Here is a 21,018-nt window from a genome sequence, read left to right as displayed (position 1 = left end):
ACTCCAATGTTGTTCCGTGTCTTTTGGATGTAAATAGCCAATTCTTTACGAACATGTTCAATACAAAATGTAGTTTTTTAATCTTTTAGTGGAGTTCCTCTGCCCCCAAGTGATCAGACAATTATAATGCTGCTTTAAAATTCAGTGTCTTAAATGAAACAAAAACTGTTTAAGAGACTAGGAAAATCCCCTCTTTCTCTCCTGAAAACCTTTTTCCACAAGAGGTCTGACTCTCAATAGCTTACTTTCATTCGTTTAATGTGTGTCTTGGTGTCAGTTTTAAAAATGATTGTTCAAACAAGTAGATAATAATGCTTAAACATCAGTTCATTAGGGGGGGGTTTGGCCACTTGGGGCATTGACATAAAGCCTATAAGATGCTATCACTAACGTGTTAGCAAACAATTACCCATTTACACATCCAGCAGACGCAGAGCAACATTAGCATTTATTTGGAGTTGTGTTTCTGTCTGCATGATGGATGTAAGTTTAACATTCACTCTCTGGTCTCCACCAACTCCTGACGGCATTATCTGGCTCTTTAGCATACGGTGGGTTTTGATCAGAGCGCCTTTGCTAAAAACGGCTGCCTGCTGCCCCTAGAAACTGGCTTGATGAGAGCGATGAGGATGAACCAAAACAGAAAAGTTGCGGATCGTAAAACCAAAACAATGAGCTGAAAGAGGCTAAAATCCAAAGAGCTGAGAGAAACTGCAAAGTGGTAATATTATATAAAAACATTGCTTCGTGCGGCTTTAAAGAGAGAATATTTTTGGCTGTTTACTTCAATTGACAGGCGTCTCTGCTGCAGTTGTTTCTGCTTGCTCATCTCGCCTCAGCTCAAACCAGCCTCTGCTCAGTTGCCCAAATTTGAATTTTGGATGGGTGATACAAGCAGCAAGATGTGGCAGAGAGGGGAGCGATGGAGATCAGTCAGAGCTGTGTGATTCGAAGCCAAAAGCGAGAATACAATTCCTGTCGGTCAAGCCAGATTTGGAGGAGGTAGAAAGCAAGCAACCCAGAAGGTCATATCTTTGTTGAAACTGTTGAAATGACATCTATTACCCGGGATCTGGAACATATTACGTGTTTTTGCTTCAGGAAATCAACTTGTTTTAGCCATAGATAGGTTTCCCATGTGTTTCCTGGCTATCAGGTCCATCTGATCAAAACTTTCCGCAACCTTCAGTTTGTCATGGAAACTATCAAAGACCTCATCAGCGAAACCAGATTCTTGTTCATGTGCAGTGATGCGAAAATATCAGAATTATCCAAAGTGAGCGGATAAGAATTGCATTTATATGTGCGGCGATGAAATCCGATCGTTTGGCTCAAATCAGGAGCTCTAACTCTAAGCTGGAGAAGGAGAGGAGGGTGAGCGTGCTGCGCTTTGTTTGCTTTGATGATCACATTTCTCCCAGATATAAATATGAATCTGTCTCCAAAAGTGTAATTGAAAGTGAGCACGAGCGTTTGAACCGTACCACCGGTCTCACTCTGCCACACTAATAAGCTACAATTCAGCTTTGATGTGGAAGTGTGTCACCTCCTGAGGAGAGGAGCAGAGGGAGGGACTCTCCCTCTCTCCCTTGGCTTTTTTAATCTCCTCCACAGACAGATATTATCAGTATATGTGTGGATGCCATCAGAAGCGGGATACACGCGCTGTTCTGTACATCAAATTATTAATCACCATAACAAAGAGTCATCAGCAGCGCCCACAAACTGGCACAAAAGAAAGTGGCAGTTCTGACTGCGGTTAAAGGAGAGATATCCATAATTAATTGATTGCAGATATGCCACATGGGACAAGAAGCTTTCATGACAAATTGCCAAGCACAAAGTGAAGAACAAAAAGACGGAGGAATAAAAGTCATCGCGGGAAATTCATTTCTCATTCCCTCACAGTGTTCCTCTCATCTGGCATCTCCATCCGTCTGTCCGTCAGTCATTCCGCCCCCTACCTCCTCGCCCCTCATTAACACGCCTTTCAACTGCGACATATAGATGACATTTAAATATAAATCACGGGCATTAACATTTATAAACATGAGGGTTTTATGATTGCTCGGTAATGAGGTGTTATAAATCCCAGGGCCATGGTTCACAGTGCCAGCGGACGCATAAACCGCCGAGAGCACTTTAACATGGACGCGTCGCTCCACTCTGCGGTCCCACCGAGACCACATCTGAGATCCAGATAACTGATTTATGGGCTCATGCTGCAGGTCTTTACATACTGCATGACATAAACTTATAAATTTAATTCATAAGAATATACAGGACAGACAGACAGATAAATGTGGCCAGGCCAAGGTATGTGTACATCCCAACATGACACCCATATGTGATGAATATCCCATCAAACCTGTGGCATTTACAGTATATCCTCCTCCACTCCTCTGAGAAGGCTTTCCACAAGAGTCTGACTGCAGGGATTTAGCATTATTGGGGTCAGGCACTAATATTGGGGCGACGGGGCCTGGCTTGCAGTCAACAGTTTCCAATCCATCCTAAAGCTGTTCGATGGAGGTCAAAGCTCTATGCAAGCCAGTCAAGATTTAAAAAAGAAAAAGTCAACTCTCAACTTAAAGCCCCTGAAAACTTTGCTTCAAAACCAAAGCATTTCTCTATAGAAGTAAATATGCATGACCAAATAAGCAACGTTAACAAAATTAAACTTTATTGTTTAACACTCAAAAGCTATATGCTTCGTCAGGACGGTGTGGGTGTGGTTTGATCAGATTTGATTAACAGGGCTGGCAACACAAGTAAACAACCCCACAACTGTCCTCAGATTTGGATTGAATCATTATATATATATATATATATATATACATATATTATATATATTAAAATATTAAATGAAATTGCTTAATCCTGATTGGTACACATAAGTATGTGACATCGTCTTTTTTCCAACAGAGGCCCGCCCACTTCAAATCCGCAAGAACACAGCGATAAACAACACAGACAGAAATCTGTGTGGAGAAATAACCAAAACTGTTCTAACTTTGGCAGAAAATTGTGTATTCGTGTAGGATCCTGTCGCTCACAGCAAGACGGTGGTTGAGGAAATTGGTTTTTAGGGCCTTTAAAGCACAAGACAGAGCATGTTTACTTTTTTCAAATGATTAACCAAAACTTCGATCCTAACCACTGTGGCCTAAACCTAATCACCCTAGTTTTAAAAGTCCTGCACTTTGTTCACCCACCATCCACCCCAACTACACCCTATACTTTTTGTGATAAATCGCAATTTAGCACCTTAATGGATGTGTGGTGTCAGAAAGAATTGAAGAGTGGAAAAACAACAGCAATAAGAGTGCAGTTTGAATGATGCTTGTGCAAGAAAAGCCATTAAGCAGCAGGTCAATAGTGGAGGACAAGCAGCCTGAGTATCAAACGTATCATGACATCAAACTAAAGGCAGAGAGGGCCTCTGGAGACTTCCTATTGGCAGCACTTTATTCATCTGCAGCCAAGCCTTTTCATTAAGCACTGGACATAATAGATGATGCATTGATTCTCCCTCTCCTTCCCTACGTCACTCTGTCTCTACCAGCTTCCCAGCTGTCAAAAACGCAGCTACTTCCCAGAGTTTTCGACAGTAGCAAGCGATCAAAAGCAAACATTCGTCTTGATTATAGTCCACTTTAAGCCACGGGCGCGAGAACGCTTCTGTCTATTCGTCATGTCACCGCCTCGTTCGGCGGCCACGTACGAGGCAGCAGCTTCTCTCAAGTTTTTTCGCAACACGCAAGTCAGGTTCTGCTTTCATGTGGAAAATCAGTAAAGGATGAGATCGGCTTCAGGTGGGGGAAGAGAGCCGGTGGTGACACCTTTTTTAAAAACATTTTTTATTGTGTTGTGGATACACTGCAGGGTCAGAGCTGCACCACATTGCATTCAGAGCAGCTGCAGTCTTTTACAGCTCTGCGTCTCAGTGTGCCTCAGGACACAGCAGTACACTTGTAATGTAACATTTTACTGCAGGTGCAGAGAGAGGCAAGTCTTTCATGATTATTTTAGCTGTAGGCACCATATAACAGCCACTAGGGGGCAGACTGTTGACAGTAGAAAAACATGGATTTGACCTGGCCTCACCTTTGAGTTTCTGAGTTGATGAATTGAAGCCTGGATTTGAGTTTAGCAACAAAACTCAGAGTGCAGCTGAGGTGGGACTAGGCTGAAACGCTTGTCAATCAAGCAAACATGTGGCAAAATATATGAAATCAAGTGAAATTAGCATGTTGACACAGTTATGTCGCCTAGCTTTTTATTTTTAGACTTAAATTAAGTGGTTTGACATTTTTGGAGCCAGCCTCTAGTGCAGTGGTTCTTAACCTGGGTTCGATCGAACCCCAGGGGTTCGGTGAGTCAGTCTCAGGGGTTTGGTGGAGGTCAAGACACACACCTCACTCATATGATTCGTGATGACACGCCCCGCTTGGCCATCACTGGCTGCAGGTGATCACGCTACATCGCTTGGCCTATCTGTGCTGCAGGGAAGTTGGTGCGCTCAGTTGTCGACTTGTGACTGTCGTGATGGTACGTCGTGTGATTTCTTTCTTAATATTTTAATCCCTTCATACTAACTATGTCGAGCAAAAAAAGAAAGTGGTTGGACGAATATGTACAATATGGATTCACGTGTATAACGGAACGTGATGGGAGTCAGCGTCCTAACTGCATGATTTGCAACGCCAAGTTGGAACAGGAACATTTCCTTAAGCAGCATGGAGATGGGGAATACAAGAACACAACGCTTGCTGAATTCAAGGTGAAGAGAGCCAGATTCGATGAAAAGGCTACTCTGCCTGTTCTCGGCTTTGTGCCCATCAACAAACCGATCCTCACAGCATCGTACGAAGTTGCTTACCTGATCGCGAAGCAGGGCAAACCACACACCATTGCTGAAACGCTCCTATGTCTTGAATTTGAAAAAGACACATTTTATTTTTCCAATAAAGAAGGGTTCGGTGAACGCGCATATGAAACTGGTGGGGTTCAGTACCTCCAACAAGGTTAAGAACCACTGCTCTAGTGGCATTTAGTGATACTGCATCATATGCCACATCCTCATTGAATTCAGTATTTTGCTGTTTGAAGCAGCTAGTATTGAGAGTCAATAAATGACTATTATGTCTTGATGCTAACGTACTTAAAGGAATTGTTTGGCATTTTGTGAAATAGCTTAAGAAGGAAATAGCTTTCTTGCTGAGAGTTAGAGAGAAGATTGATACCATCATGTCTGTATGGTCAATATGAAGCTATATCCAGGAACCGTTTAGCTTAGCGAAAAACACAGGAAACACAGGAAGCAGCCGGCCTGACTCCAAAAGGTTAAAAACAAATGTCTACCAGCACCTCTAAAGCTCACAGATGAACATGTTATACTATATTATTGTTATTCTTTAATTAATACAAAACTGAACTGTAAAAATGACAATTTGTGGAATCACGAATTTCATTTTTACACTTCAGTTTTGTACAAATTAAACAAATATCAAACTACTCCTTTAAACAAATTACTTTAAAAAATAACAATATAATAATAATAATATGAATAAGTTTTTTTCCATCATTATATAGTATATTAAATCACAATAATACTGTGTCTAATGACACTGGTTCATTACCTTCCAGTAGATCCCATTAACTGGCATCTGTCTGCATATTAACACCTTACGTAAATTTATCTCTAAATCAGGTGTGAAATGACACATAAGACATTATTAACCATGACTTGTTACATGCATATTGGTTGCTATTTTTGTGTCTCCTACAGTAAAGTGTTTGCTTCATCGCGTCATGATTACCTTACCATTTATTGCCATTTTTATAGTTATTTTAAACTATCCCTTAAGTTAAATAGAGCCTCATCCCACCAAACCTTTTGTTCAAATTCATGAATAACACAAACCAGAGACGGCAGATTCCTTAGAAAAACATTTGAATCATTATATTCATCCATATGTCATGTTAGTTGCTATGCTTAATGTTAGAAACAGCATTTGTTAATGAAGGAGGACATCAACATAAACATTTGTAAGTTTTATTGATCTCAACCAATCACATATTAGAAGATATGTAATACAATACTAAAACATATATCAGTTCATTTGTTAGTCGGCTAGCATCTGTTTTTGTCGTCTCTGGCTTGAGTTATGTATTAATCATGCAAGGCTGGACTTGCTAATGGTGCACAAATAATAGTAGCGGCAATACTGTCACTTTATGTGCTAATATGCGCATAATAAGGAAGTAAAGGTAATTCATTAATTGTGTCCCATTTAGCTCCCGATTCAAAGTAAATCAGGAGGAAACAATGAAGAAAATGGTCAGTGGGCAAATTCAAATTCAAGCTGGTCCATTAACATTGTTTCTTTGCTTAAGTAACTATCATTATTTTCCTAATAGTTTTTGACTTACAGCAAATACTTGTTAGTTCCTGATTTGCTCTCACTTGGGTCAACATCTCCTAAACAGCCTGATCTTTTTCCACAGTGAGTCCTGCTGTTTTGTGTGATTTTAACAGGCTTTTAATTGGACAGCAGACATTTTCTTACTGTATCCCATCAGGGCTCAGTGCCCCTAATGTGCTGCTGTTTCTGCTGACGACATTCTTTAAAGTGAACTCTTTACCAAATAATTCAACGCTGGAAAGTCTCAGCTCCACAGTCACTAAGACGCACATGGCAACCCTCCAGGGAGGGAAAGTTTATTTGGGCTGCTTATGTCAACACCTGCAGTGTATCTTTTATGATCCTGTAAATCTCTGCTGATTGCCTCCATCAGACAGGTCGTAGGTGGTGGAGTTGTGTGTATATATATGTGTGTGTGGATGTCCCGAACACGCCAGCAGCAAATTTCACCACGCATTAGATGCGACGGATCAGCCGCACACTGCCACACACCTAAGAGCTGCAGGTGTAAAAAAACAGTCAACACATGTATCAAGAACCCGGGGAGAGCGGTGCGATTCTGTAGGGGTTGATGCGATATGACAGGGGAATAATAATGAAACGCAGCTGCTGTCCTACCACTGACCTGGATTGATACAGTACAACTGAGATACAGAGGCAGTCAATTCTCCAACACAGCGGGCCTCGCCGTGTCTCATCCCATTTGTCAACAGCACATGCACACTTAGATTTTAGGGTCACGGCATCAAACAACACGTTCAGACACATCGAGACGGCAGCCATCGCCACTCAGGCTGGCTTTACAGCAGTCACAGTGTTGCATGTGTGCATTTGTGTGCGGGCACAGACGCATAGGTCAGCGCAGTTAGTGAGTGATGTGCTTTGGACTGTCAGCACGAGTTACTGTAATACAACATCACAGCCGAGTGCGCCGCGCATGCAAACATTTTTAGTTTGTGAGTTTATCCCCTTTCTGCCACAGAGGCTTCAACATGAAAGGTGTTAGATTTTCTCGCGGTACATCTCTGCTTTCTGTGGCAAGGCAGACATTAATAATAAACGTTATCAGTTTCCTTATTGTTTGTCTTTGATGCAGGAGCAGCCTCCTTCTGTCAGCCTGGCTCCTGCCTCGTCTTCTTAGTTGGCTTTCATGCACATTTAACAACGTTACACCCCGACATTCAGTATGTTAGGTCTGCACCACTTGTGTACGGATTTTATCATTGACACTTGTGTAACGGGGTTGCCGCTGGCTTTTGTTCTTGATGTGTCACTGTCCTCACGGCTGATTGCAATGCCAAAGCCCGTGTGAAGAAGTATTTTGGTCCCGGCTCCTGGGGTGGCTCCTAATGACAAACGCACCCCAAAAACAGAATTTTAAACTATCCCTGCTATGATCTCGGATCTCAACTCCAGATTTGTGTAAATAAACAGCCCTATCTCACTGTTATTGCGAAAATAAATGAGGTGCTACTCTGTGATAGAAGCCCATGGTTTTTTCCCTCCACACAGATAGATTAAAGCTTTGGCTCTAGCTTTTTTTGCGCCTGTTTACACTGTCCAAGTTGATTGGGGGAAAAAAACAACAAACAAAAAAAGCACTTCTCTTTTTGGGTGGATTCCCTCTTTAATGTGTTTTCCCTGGCTGAGACTGTGGCGCAGCAAGCGCACAGATGATAGGAGAAAGAGCTTTCCATGACCTTCCGAGCATTCAACTCGTTTGACTTTGATGTGTAAAGTAGACCAATGACTGGAGGAGCGGCTGTGCTTTAATTGTGGTCTAAATTACACACTCAAATGAGTAGAGCACTAAGTGAACAATGGCAAGGTGCAAGGACCCCCGCTCTGTTCCAGTGACACAACAGTGCCACCTACTGGTGTGTGTGTGTGTGTGTGTGTGTGTGTGTGTGTGTGTGTGTGCGTCCTGCTGAGTGAAGTTACCCTTTTTTTTTCACAGTATTAACAGATGTTTGTGTAAGTGCTTGTCTGCCTGTGTCTATTCATGTAAAGATCCCCTTCAGAAAAGTTTGAAAGCATATTAAAATACTCTGCTATGAATAATAATGTGTGTCTGAAATATTATTATTATTATTATTATTGTTATTAAATGGACTTGATGCGTTTTGAAGAAAGACATTCTACTCATCTGAGCTTATGAAACTGATTCATGGTTTATTGTGTTTACAAATCCCATTTAGAGTGTTGCTGTGAAATCAGACCTTTTGAAATAATGACAGAGAAGGAGTGCAAGCCTCCAAGCTGCCAGTGACTGCAACGACCAGCTGCATCTCTGTTGCTAGGCTGCCCAAATTGGACTTTTGTTTCTTCATCACTGTTACAGTAACAAAGGGAGAACATGCAAAACATTGTGCTAGCAAGCAGAATACAGTCTCTTCTCTCATTGGTCCTCGGGTTCCTGATAAAATGTGACTACATCATCACAAATCAACTGTTTTCTCTATATCTTATCGTGTAATGATGAAAAACCTTTGTGAAGAATGAAAGAACTGTGCTGTGGATGCCTGCAGGAAAATGTCTTATCAGCATCTGTCTTCACTGACTGTTGTAACACCTTGTGTTTTAATCAATGCCATCTTTATCAGTAAGGTGCTCGTGTCTTTAGTTAAGTGCATTTGTGCAGGTGAGAATAACTTGATTCAAAGTTGCACCAAATATCTGCACGGAGACATCTGATCCTCGTCCAAATGATATGGGGAGCTGTTTGCTAGAATAACTCGTGGGCATAAGGTCACTCCACAAAATGACCACACAACAGGCTCAGTTTAAGGGTGATATTGACATCTGATGGCCAGCAGCCTCTCGAGCTTAGAAAGTTGAGCACATCAAACTGGCCTGAGTGCAGGAGGTCCAGATTTACTCTGAAATGATGCTCATATTTAGTTATTTCTTCATATGGTCACATGAATACTTTGTGTAGATAATATAAAGCAAAACATCATAATCCTTTTTTTTTGACCCCTTTGGAAACAAGCTGTAAACACAACATTGGCATATCATCACTTTCTCAGTTGGTATGGATAACGTGTCAGTGTGTCAGTTACTTATTTACACATTCAACAGACACAAAGCAACACTAACATTTATTTGCAGTTGTGTTTCTGACCACCTATACCCAATATTCACTCTCCTTTTAGCTCTGGTTATGTCTCCACCTGGCTATATCTGGCTATTTAGCTGCTAAATGCTATGTATATGTGCTATATATATACTGTGTATACTGCACCAGCTAATCACTGACTTTGTGTGTCTGCTGTTTGGTGCTGGGCAGGTACAGTAGAGCTGGTTTAGTAGAGCTCTTTCTGCAAAACAGTAACATTTCAGGCCATAAAACCAAAACAACGAGCTGAAAGATGTAGAGCTGAGGAGAACTGCAGAGTAACACGTTCATTATCTGTGGGTTTGTCACTTCATGTGACCCATTTCACATAAACATTGTCATTTGAACCATTAAAATAAAAATATTGATTGTAGCAGCTTTAAGTAAAGCCACAGAGACTGTGGTTAGATTTGTTTTGGGGATGGCTGAAACATCTCCATAAAAGAGTACAACAAAGTAAACCTTTACACTATAATTCAGGGGGGAAAAAACCCATAGGTGTGATCACACTATACGACAGCTGGTATGTGAACAAAAAGAATTGTTTAAGCAGCAGTGTCTGTTCTGAATGTCACGCTGTAAAACACTGGAATATGCAATGTGTGATGACAAAAACCTGAGAACACCCAGTCGTCTCATCAGTTAATCTTCTCTGTCTTCTCCCTGCCCTTGCCTGTCAGTCTGTATGCAGTGAGATGCTGGTTCTCCTCCTGCCACATCCGACGGAATAAGCCGCGTGAGAGCGGCGGACTAAAATAACTGGCGTTAGGACTCGCACACCCTCGACTTGACGACGTATGCATTATAGATGCCCACTTCACAATGTGTCACATCATGTCTTGATTTGCATGCGTTCCACGCATTTGATCTTCTACAGGCAGGAATAATAACCAAAGCAGAGAGATCTGAGAGATTCTTGCTAGTAGAAGAGGGAGAGTCGTGGAGCTCAACGCTAATGAACACGTCTTTGTGCGGAGGCTCAGAAATGATGTTGAGTTTGTGATGTTTTCCAGAGCGAGTACTACAGTATAGACTTAACTTTGCATATATAATTGAGCTGCAAGAGACTAGAGAAATCTTAATATGTGCAAAAAGCACATAAAGCATAAACACGCAGCACTTTGTGTAAATACACACAGGCCAAGACAAAAGGTTCAAACAAGGATAAGAGTCTATAGCAAAGGTCGAAAAAAATGCCGCAAAAGTGCCCTATGGTAGATAAAACATTATCAAGAGGTAGAGGAACTGTCAGACCAGAATACTAGTGTGATAAGGACAGTGCAGAGCTAGGCTAGCAGCTCTGTCTTCTGTATATCCTTGTTCATAACATCTGGAGGGAGAGCTTCACTTCATAATGGTGCTCATGATTCTTTCCATTGTCTTAACAATACTGTCAATGTGCTGAGCAACAGCTCCCCTTGACGCAGACAGACATGAAGCTCAGGAAGGAACACGAAAAGCTCTAAAGTTGTAGCTTCATTTATCACGTGAGCTGTAATACCTTGATGAGATACAGAATAAAGTTCAAACTGATTGTCCATGTATTTCGTAGTATCCTCAAAATATCTTCTTTGGACAAGGTCCGATGAAAAAAGTCTGAAGCTTTAGGGTAATGAAAGAAGGTTCTTGTGTCCAGTTTAAGGTCAAATTTAGTTCAGAAGCAAAATGACCTCAGAGAGAATGAGTGGAAAATATGCATCCATTGCATCCAGTCATGCATGTTAAAGGACTGCACTGTTGTGCATGTGTTAGCCCATTTACTGAAAAGCACATATATTTAACAAATGTTGTTGTGTTTTAGATATTTGAATTTTCTTTATTTGTTTTCTTTTGTTTTGTTGCTATATGGTTGCTAATGGTTTCCACTGATTTCTGAGAGTATGAGAACCGATTAGCAATCTCTTAAATTGCATTGCAAAAATATTGGTATGGTCCATTCAACTTTTACAAATGAACAGCAATTGACTCAAATGCAAAGCAGTGCAGCCTCTGATATAATTCAGTGCAGCTCAGTCCTCAACAGTACCTGTTTATGTACAGCAGACTGGACAGATTGGAAGCGTTTCAACACTTCTAAAGAGCTGCCCACTCAGCTCTCTGATTCAGACACTTCTTACTCATGTCCTTTGCAGAAGTCACTGTGTGTGGGTGCTGACAGGGGAGACAAAGTGTATGTGTGCTGATTGTGTAAACACTCCCGCAGCAACTCCTCTGTTGACAGGTCAAAGGGCAAGGAGTCGTGTGAGGCCGACGGCCATCAGGTTACACATCTTCCCTCCGCTGAATCATCGGCCGAACAAAACTTAACTGTTAAACCGCTGGGATTCAGCCACTTGATGATACTGAGTGCTGTCCTCCAGCTGACCCACATGACTGGACATTTAAATAAAAAGTCACAAGAATTTATGACCAAATATAGGCATGGCGTCCGTCCGGTAACACTGATATGGATATATGAGATTTGAGACAATAATAGCCAAAGACGATATGCGACATTAAATACAATTATTACCCATGTTGAAATGTTCTTAATCTATTTATTGTGTATTTGATGTCATGTTGCACAATGAATACAAAATAAAATCCCTTTTTTTCTATATTCAGGGCACCCTTGTATTTTCTTTTCAAAGTAAAGGTCAAACGTGTACATGCTTACATGCAGAAACCCTCTACAAGCTTCTCATTAGCGCTGTAACTAACAATTATTTTCATTATTTAGTAATCTGGCAATCATTTTCTTGATTAATCAAATGTTTTCAAAACCAGCACAATTTACTATACAGTAAGAGCTAAGTAAAAGCAGCAAATTCTCCCATTTGAGAACCCGAAACCATCAAATGTTTGATAGTTTTGCTTGAAAAATTATGCGATTATCAAAATAGTTGCCCATTAATTTTCTGTCTATCAACTTATTAATTAATCGACTGATCTTTGCAGCTCAACTCCTCATTCATGTCAACAAAATGATCTTTAATCATATTTTTGTAGAATTGCTTCCTTTCTGAGACCAGTAAAAAAACAGAAAAGAGATCAGAAAGAGAGCAAATTTCCCGCTAAAATATCAGTATGACGGGTAAAGAGTGAGTGATTTCGAGCGTGTCATGATGACACCTGTGATCATGGCTCTCATTTTCCTGCCGTGGGCCTTTACACAGCCGTGGGGTTGGTGATCTTGCCCATGAAGAGGATGCCCCCGGTGGAGTTCTCCAGAATGAAAGCCAAGAAGGGTCTGTCAATTCTGACGGATGGTGGCAAACTGAGGAACATTAACTCGGTAAAGGTGGTGGCTGCTGCCTCTGTTCCGATCTCGGTGACGCTCACCACGGCCTTGTGGGACGCCTGTGGAGGAAAATGGAGGAGGCAGTCAGAGTCTAGTCTGAAACACAGCGCAGGTCCGGGAAAAATGTAAAAAGCCAGAGGGTCTTTTTCAGCATCCTCTGGAGGTATATGTCAACATGTCATTATTCTGCAGTTGTTCCTGAGTAGGCACATTCCCTTGTTGTTCATGAAAATTTTAATTCCCAGAACAAACCCAAGAAGAAATGTTTGCCTCTCCTACCTTTGAGACTTTGAGCTTGACTTGATCAGACATGCCAGAGAAATCAGCAATGTCCTCAAAAGCATTGGTTATGCCCATTTCTTTCAGAGTGCTCTCCAGAGGAACATCAGCAGAGATGGAGAATTTTGGCAGGAACAGATCCACCTTACTGAGAAACACAGAGTGTTGTCAGAGTCACTGGAATATCCAGTTAAATTACAGTCTAATTCAAATCATGAAGAACTTTCTTGTTGTTTCAGGTAAATCACATACATGTAATCCAGGCAATCACAAGTTCATCCAGGTAATATTCAACCAGTCAGTGATTACTGTATGTTACATCTCCATATCCCAACATACACATTTGGAACAAGTACGCTGTTCACTGTGTCTACGACGCACTTTATCTACGAGGATTCGAGTAGGAGGATTCAAAAATATTCTTCTTACCTCATGGAGAGAGAGTCTAGCCAGTGCCTGATGTAGTGTTTGTTGATGTAGCCCTCCACCTCCTTCATCTTGCCTTCATGAGGCAGGACGATCATCATGGAGGTGTTACCCTGGTAGGGCAGCATAATGACGGTGGTGTGGTTGGCATTGTCCCAGTAGGTGTTGTAGTCGCCTGTCCTTATCATCATGTCCACCTGAACCGTGGTGGTTTCGTCAACACGGAAGTCCACCTTGCGTGTCCGGTCACTGTTGAAGGGTTTCTTCCACTGTCCTGTGTGAGGCAGAGGAGAGGGGAAGATGAAAGCAGTATTGAAACATGATCTACAATCATCAAACTTCATGTTAACATCATTAGAACTCGTAAACTGGACAACGAGACATGGACTTGAACCTTCTTCTTACCTTTAAAGTAGACATAGTTGATCAGTACCATGACCATTGCAGGGTCCAGGTCCTTCACCACATCTTTGATCTTGTCCTGGGTTTTATTAGCAATGAATGTGTTGATCTCAGCTGCAGCCTCAGCAGCGTTGGCAAAGTCGACGTTAAAGACATCACCGGAGTAGTAGTGTTTGACATCCTTCACGAACTTCTCCAGAGGATTGAAGCCGGAGCGCACGGCCACGCCGTTGCCGACATCCAGCTGCTGATTCTCCTGGCTGTGTCCATGTATGTCGAAAAGATGCTTGTACGCTTCATTGACCTGAGTCTGGCTGAAGGTGCCATAGCCCAAGCTGGAGAACAGCTGGCTGTGGGTTTCACCCCGGGCCCCCGTAGACAGCATGGACAGGGCAGTGGAGATGCCAAGCGGCGAGTAGAAGATATTCTTTCCCGCTGCAACCTTCGCATTCAGACTTTTGTAAAGGGCAAAGGCAAAGTCAGCATTGAGAGAGCACAGGTTGAAGCAGCTCATTTCTTCCTCATGGCTGTGTTCAGTTCCATGGTGGTGTTCATGGTGGTGTTCATGGTGGTCTGCCCAGGCTGCAGCCAGCAGCAGTGCTGTGAGTGCGCATCTCACAAAAACCCCATGCATCTTTACAGCCTGTCCACATGATAAGAAAACCCAGAGGAAGTTTTTAGTTGAGCTCGACCACGTTAGGTCGCAATAGTATTTGATGAACAACCTTATAAATAAGATTAAAGCCAAGCAAACAAAGAAAATTAAATTAAATGACAAGAGCTATGTTATAACATTGTATGTAGTCACTTTTTAACTCCACTATTTCCAAATGTCACTTCTTAAATTTAAATCCAAGCCCTCAAAAGTTGTATAAAACCTTCAGAATATTTTAATGGAGGTCTATGCTTACCATTAATGTCCTCTTTGGTGTCGTTTGGCAGAATCTTCACCATTATATTCACAAGATCGAAGAGAGTCAGCTGACAGATCTATTAAAAATTAACGAGGGCAGCCTTTTCTGTCCTGTGCTAAGAGATTTCTGGCAAAGCTATCTTCCCTTCACTCCAACACAACTCACACAACACAACATGGGTAAAGTACCGCTAGTGGGATTTTTGGTCTAAAGGTTGTATACACACAAGCAGAAATCAGGAACCTTTGATGGCAATATGAAGCAACTCATTCCAAACTGTCATTTCAATGTATTTCCACCTTCTGCAAAAAAAAAAGTAACTTCTCTTCAAAAAATATGATCTTGATAGGGATATTGATTTAAAGTTGAATGGGTAAAATAACTATATAATAATATGTAGGATGTCAGTTGTCTTTTTTTCACTTCATGTTGAAATATGCTAAAACAATTGCTCAATAACGCCCTTGTTGGCTCAATGTGTCAGCAGTGTAATACATGCACCAGTTGGATACAGTATATGATGATGTAGCCAGGTTCAGATTACTGAAACAACTTGTCACACTGTACTGTACAAGTACTAACATTTCTGCGATTTGTGATAGATTCGCTGTTTTATTGAGGTGAAATGAGCTAAAATCCCAAACCCTACTAAAATCTGCTGCGGTGTCAAACATAACAAATGTAACAGAGGGTTACATAAGCGTCTATCTTACATTTTAGATTCAAATTTTATTTGTCACATACTCAATCATACTACAACTACAATGTGCAGTGAAATGCGGTGTTACTGTCTCCAGTAGACTGTGAAAAATGAAGTAATTAAAAAGGAGCAAATATAAAATCTACAAAGTAATAATAGCCATAATGGTGATGAGGCACAATGAGTCTACAATAAGAACAAGGTCTATATACTGTAGATATAAACATTATAAGGGGAGGCAAGTATAAATATTTCCAAATTTCCCTGCTCAAAATAGACTTTTTGAGAGTGATAAATATACAATAAATACAATGGCAGTAGTATATTGTTCAGTTTAATAAATATGGATTATGTGCCAGGAAATGTAAAAGGAGTGCCAAGTCCAAGAGCACTGTAGCTGGTTTTACTTGAAGGGGCATCATGTTGGCTCTGAGCCCCTGTCCTCCTTAAGGATCCGGACAGCCTGGGGAAAGAAGCTCCCCCTGAGCCTCTCTGCACCGGCCTTCAGGCTGCGCTAGTGTTTGGCACCTCATTTTGATTTTATTTTTTTATCTTGAGTCTTTTCACAAAAATGTATACTAGTTTTATGCCTTCTAAGCATTTTGAGGCTACAGCTGTTACCATGTTTGTTGTGTAACACGTATAAATAACACATAACTAAGAACACGCCAACAAACAGAGATACAAATTAAAAACAAATCAAAACTATTTATACAAGCATTGCCATGAAAAGAAAAGAAAAATAAAATAAAACAATCGTGGGAGTGATTCACATGAAAGCTTGTTTATAAAAGTGTGTTTGTAGAAGGAATTGATGCATTTAGATATTTAGTCAGCTAGCCAGATGACTGATGGAAATATATGTATATATCTGCATATGTCATGCAGAAAGGCTGCAAACTAATTAAAAGACTAGCATTTCTGTCATTTGTGATCTGTTGTCTTATTGAGTAAACTGTCCTCTATTCATCATTTCCCCAGTTGGCTTAATATCACAGTGACATCTCTACAGCGCTGCGTGAGGGGAACAATATGCTAAAATCCCAGAGCTACTAAAACCTACTGAACATGCAGCAGGTGTAACATCCATTTCCCTGGTTTGTGCATTTACGTGGCTGTGGGGTTGTTGATCTTGATCACAAAGAGGTTTCCCCTGGTGGAGTTCACCAGAATGAAGACAAGGAATGGTCTGTTGAGTTTCATGGTTTGATTATTTGATAATACACAACTTGATGGGGCGCCCCGGTAGCACATTGGGTAGAGTGCATACCACATGATGATATATAATATATAATAACCATTTAACCTTGTAAAAAAAAAAAACTCAATAACAAGTGGAATTTCATTTAATATCGTGTCGTGATGGCGCCTTTTATTCAGTGTGATGAATTAAAAGATTGAAGCTGACACTTGTTAATGGCTCAGTAACTTTTAAACAGAATGCTCTAATGATATCAAGTTACCTCTAAACAGCATTACACTTCCATTCTATCAAACATTTTCTTTTTCTCGTTTCTAAATGTAATGAATTCCTATCGGCGTATACTTTACGTCTAAGTTCTCAAAAATTATATTAAAAATTCAGCATGATGTCAATGAAGAGCCATGCTTTCCGTTAAGTGTCCTCTTCTGCTGCAGTTTGGCAGAAACTTCACTGTTACATATAATTGATCCAAGTAAGTTAGCTGACAGTTCTATTAAAAATTAACGAGGACAAGCCTCTGTTTCTGTCCCGGGCCAAGAGATTTCTGGCAAGGCTATCTTCACTGATGCAACACAACTCACCGGACACCACATGGGTAAAGAACCGTTGTGTTGTGCGGCACGAGGATTTTTGGTCAAAAATGTGTGTTACAAAGATGTGCATGTGTTTTCTTATGAGTTGCATGAAACGTGTATGAGCTTACAATCATCATCAGACAATTCAAATGATGCATCAGAAATCAGCGACATTTGACGGAAATAAAAAAGATAAAGAGACAAAACTGTCATTTTCAACTAATTTCCTTCTCTCAGTAATTTAGCATTACTTGGTATTGTAAATCATATAGCCCCTAGTCGAGATTATTGGGTCCGTGAACTCAGGATTAGATTAAAATATTAAAATAACATAAAAGGCCAGTTGTTCATGACACGTCTTTATTTCACTTCGTGTTGAACCATGTTGAAACAGCAATAGCACAATAATACGTTGGCTCACAGATGCTTCAAGTGACATATCTAATCATGTTTCTCTCATACACAACAGTCAGCTGATGATGGGTGGTAATGAATGTGTCATTCTGACAGATTGCGAGCGGATTAATAGACTAACATTTCTGTTACTTGATGATATATCTGTTGTCTTATTCATCAAACTTGCCCACAATGCTCTCAATATCAATGAAACGTCTCTACAGTGCTTTCAGATGCTGAGGTAAAAATGGGCCAACGTCCTGAAGCATCTTTACATGGCTGTGGGGTTGTTGATCTTGCCCATGAAGAGGATGCTCTGAGTCGAGTGCTCCAAGATGAAGGCCAAGAAGGGTCTGTTGAGTTTCATGTTTTCGGGCATACTCATGGGCATGACCTCGATGGTGGTGGTGGCTGCTGCCTCGGTTCCTGTTTCATCCACGCTCAGCACTGCCTGGTGGGACACCTGTGGGGGGACCAGGAGGAGGCAGTTAGTGTCCAGCTTGAATTAGAGCACAGGTCTTGGAAAACTCTAGAAGCTGTCAAAGGGTCTCTGCAGCACCTGCTCTCTTCTGTGTATTCATGAACATGTTAATATTCCTCCATGAGCAATTGTCATGAAATAGGCACATTCCTTTAAAGCTTTCAATTTACACAACAAACCTAGGAAGAGATGTTTGCCTCTCCTACCTTTGAGACTTTGAGCTTGACCTCGTCGGACAAGCCAGAGAAATCAGCATTATCTGAAAAAGCGTCAGTAATGCCCATTTCTGTCAGTGTGCTGTCCAGAGAGGCATCAGCAGAGATGGAGAATTTGGGCAGGAAGAGATCCACAGAGCTGAGAAACACAGAGCATCACCAGTGTCAGAGTCACCTGGAATATACAGTTGACCTACAGCTAAATATGGACACTTTGAGCAAATCAAATACACCTGATCTATTCAGCATTTTCTTAGTCAATAGTTTAGTGATCTCTCTGCACAAAAGCCCAACACATGCCAAGACATTCCCTGTGATCCTACAAAATGGCCGCACGGTTACTGTACTGACAAACTTAACAACAGCGAGGATTTGAAAGAAAACTGAATGCTTCTCTTACCTCCTGTAGACCGAGTCGTGCCAGTGCTTGATGTAGTCCTTGTTGATGTAGCCCTCCACCTCCTTCATCTTGCCTTCATGAGGCAGGACGATCATCATGGAGGTGTTGCCCTTGTAGGGCAGCATGATGACGGTGGTGTGGTTGTCATCGTCCTGATAGAAGTCATAGCGGCCTGTCCTCTTCATCATGTCCACCTGAACTGTGGTGGTTTCGTCCACGTGGAAGTCCGCCTTGTGTGTCAGGTTACCATTGAAGGGTTTCTCCCACTGTCCTGTATGAGGCAGTGGACGAGGGGAAGATGAAAGCAATGTAGTTACTGTAAGTCAACTCAAATGATTGTGGTTACTTGTTTTAAAATGTTGCAATATGCTAATAATTGTTCTGCATTTGTTTAATATTTTTTAGACTGGTTTGTTTTACATATTCGTCGCATGCTCTGTCCTTGAGCTACTGACAGAAAGAGACGTGCTCCTGAACTTGCAGGTCTGTTCACTTTGAGAATTTCTCTGTATGTCCTACCTTTGAAGTAGACATAGTTGATCAGCACCATGGCCATTTCAGGGTCCAAGTCCTTCACCTGGTCTCTGATCTTGTCCTGCGTTTTTCTGGCAATGAATGTGTTGATCTCAGCTGCAGCCTCAGCAGGTTTGGTAAAGTCAACGTTGAAGATCTCACCGGAGTAGTAGTGTTTGACATCCTTCACGAACTTCTCCAGAGGATTGAAGCCGGAGCGCACCGCAACAGCGTTACCGACATCCAACAGCTGATTCTCCTGGCTGTGGCCAAGCATGTGGAAAAGATGCTCGTATGCTTCATTGACTATTGACTGGTTCTGAGCGCTATAGCCCAAGCTGGAGAACAGCTGGCTGTGGGTCTCACCCCTGGCTCCCATAGACAGCATGGACAGGGCGGTGGAGATGCCAAGCGGCGAGTAGAAGATGTTCTTTCCCGCTGCAGCCTTGGTATTCAGATTCTTGTAGAGGGCAAAGCCGAAGTCAGCATTGGGAGGGGACAGCTTGTGGCAGCTCATTTCTCCCTCATGGCTGTGTTCAGTGCCATGGTGGTGGTGGTGGTGGTGGTGTTCATGGTGGTGACCATTGTGGTCTGCCCAGGCTGCAGCCAGCAGCAGTGCTGCGAGTGCACAACTAGCAAAGATCCCACGCATCTTTACAGCCTGTCCTGGGAAAATCAGAGGTTAGTTGGGCTCAGCCACAGTAGGTTGTAGGCCTTATTAAGGTTTTTTAATGGACAGTAGCTGATGACTCAATACCTCTGAATTAAACAGGACACACTGATATGATTTAGCCTATAAACAGCAAACTTCCAAATTATTATGTCACCATGTCTGATGTCGCCTTTCAAAGCTTTCAACAAATGTAATGTAAGTCCAACTCTTTTTTTGAGAACTTAAATGTAAGTTTAAAGATATACAAATAAAAAAAAAAAGTCATATATTTAAATAAAGTGCCGTGCTTACCTGTGATGTCCTCCTTGCTTTGTCAGGAACTTCCACATTATATACAGGAGCTCTGAGAGTCAGCTGACCGTTCAGTCAAAGATTAACCAAGACCAGCCCCTATTCTCTGTCCCGAGATATCTCCACTGATGCAACACAGCTCACTCACCACCACATGGGTGATTAACCACAGGTGAGATAACGGGATGTTATGTGTGTTATAAATGTATTTATTTTGTAATGTGTTGCATCACATCCCTCGTGCTAACATTAATCATGACATACAAAAAGAAATCAAATGATACTGGCCTTTCAAGTATGCAGGGAAACCTCCTTCTTTCATACTATAAGTCATTCTGATTTTTTCCCCATAAAATAGCATGAACTGAATCAACTCAACTGAACTAAATCATACAACCATTCATCAATATTATTGGGTCTGCCAGTGGAGGCCTTTTCTGTGTGGAGTTTGCATGTTCTCCCCGTCCCTGCGTGGGTTTCGCCCTGGGTACTCTGGTCCAAAGACGTGCAGGTTAGGTGTGAATGTGAGCGTGAATGGTTGACTGTCTCTATGTGTCAGCACTGTGATTGAGTGGCAGCCTGTTCAGGATGAACCCCCCAATGTCAGCTGGCTGGCTCCAGCCCCTTCCCTCCTGCTGCCCTCAAGGATAAGCCGGTATAGCTAATGGACGGATGGATGAACTCAAAGTCTATTCCTCATCGACTCATCTTGACGGCCATATT

The 21,018-nt window shown here is 41.6% G+C and overlaps 2 protein-coding genes across 2 annotated transcripts; both read right to left on the bottom strand.

Annotated features, from left to right (window-relative positions):
* Positions 1 to 12,693: 12,693 nt before the first annotated feature.
* On the bottom strand, positions 12,694 to 14,887 carry LOC139302155 (alpha-1-antitrypsin homolog). Its single transcript, XM_070925760.1, has 5 exons — positions 14,848 to 14,887; positions 13,937 to 14,578; positions 13,535 to 13,805; positions 13,106 to 13,253; positions 12,694 to 12,885 (listed from the first exon to the last, which is right to left on the bottom strand). The coding sequence occupies exons 1-5, from the start codon at positions 14,885 to 14,887 to the stop codon at positions 12,694 to 12,696; spliced, it is 1,293 nt and encodes a 430-aa protein (XP_070781861.1).
* Positions 14,888 to 17,993: 3,106 nt separating this feature from the next.
* Positions 17,994 to 19,989, bottom strand: LOC139302185 (alpha-1-antitrypsin homolog). The gene is made up of 4 exons (XM_070925798.1): positions 19,338 to 19,989; positions 18,819 to 19,089; positions 18,410 to 18,557; positions 17,994 to 18,185 (listed from the first exon to the last, which is right to left on the bottom strand). The coding sequence occupies exons 1-4, from the start codon at positions 19,981 to 19,983 to the stop codon at positions 17,994 to 17,996; spliced, it is 1,257 nt and encodes a 418-aa protein (XP_070781899.1). The 5' UTR covers positions 19,984 to 19,989.
* Between the last annotated feature and the right edge of the window lie 1,029 nt (positions 19,990 to 21,018).

This window comes from Enoplosus armatus, chromosome 19 (genome assembly GCF_043641665.1).
Source record: "Enoplosus armatus isolate fEnoArm2 chromosome 19, fEnoArm2.hap1, whole genome shotgun sequence".
Lineage (NCBI taxonomy): Eukaryota > Metazoa > Chordata > Actinopteri > Centrarchiformes > Enoplosidae > Enoplosus > Enoplosus armatus.
This window is presented reverse-complemented; position numbering and strand designations above follow the sequence as displayed.

What these genes read in the sequence shown, in the direction of transcription:
- LOC139302155 (XM_070925760.1), bottom strand. Translation starts at nt 14,887, where the DNA reads ATGGTGAAGATTCTGCCAAACGACACCAAAGAGGACATTA. An exon ending in CTAGACTCTCTCTCCATGAG is followed by an intron (nt 13,254 to 13,534) that starts GTAAGAAGAATA and finishes TGTGTTTCTCAG; the next exon opens with TAAGGTGGATCTGTTCCTGC. An exon ending in TCAAGCTCAAAGTCTCAAAG is followed by an intron (nt 12,886 to 13,105) that starts GTAGGAGAGGCA and finishes TTTCCTCCACAG; the next exon opens with GCGTCCCACAAGGCCGTGGT.
- LOC139302185 (XM_070925798.1), bottom strand. Translation starts at nt 19,983, where the DNA reads ATGCGTGGGATCTTTGCTAGTTGTGCACTCGCAGCACTGCTGCTGGCT. An exon ending in CAACTATGTCTACTTCAAAG is followed by an intron (nt 19,090 to 19,337) that starts GTAGGACATACA and finishes TGCCTCATACAG; the next exon opens with GACAGTGGGAGAAACCCTTC. An exon ending in CACGACTCGGTCTACAGGAG is followed by an intron (nt 18,558 to 18,818) that starts GTAAGAGAAGCA and finishes TGTGTTTCTCAG; the next exon opens with CTCTGTGGATCTCTTCCTGC.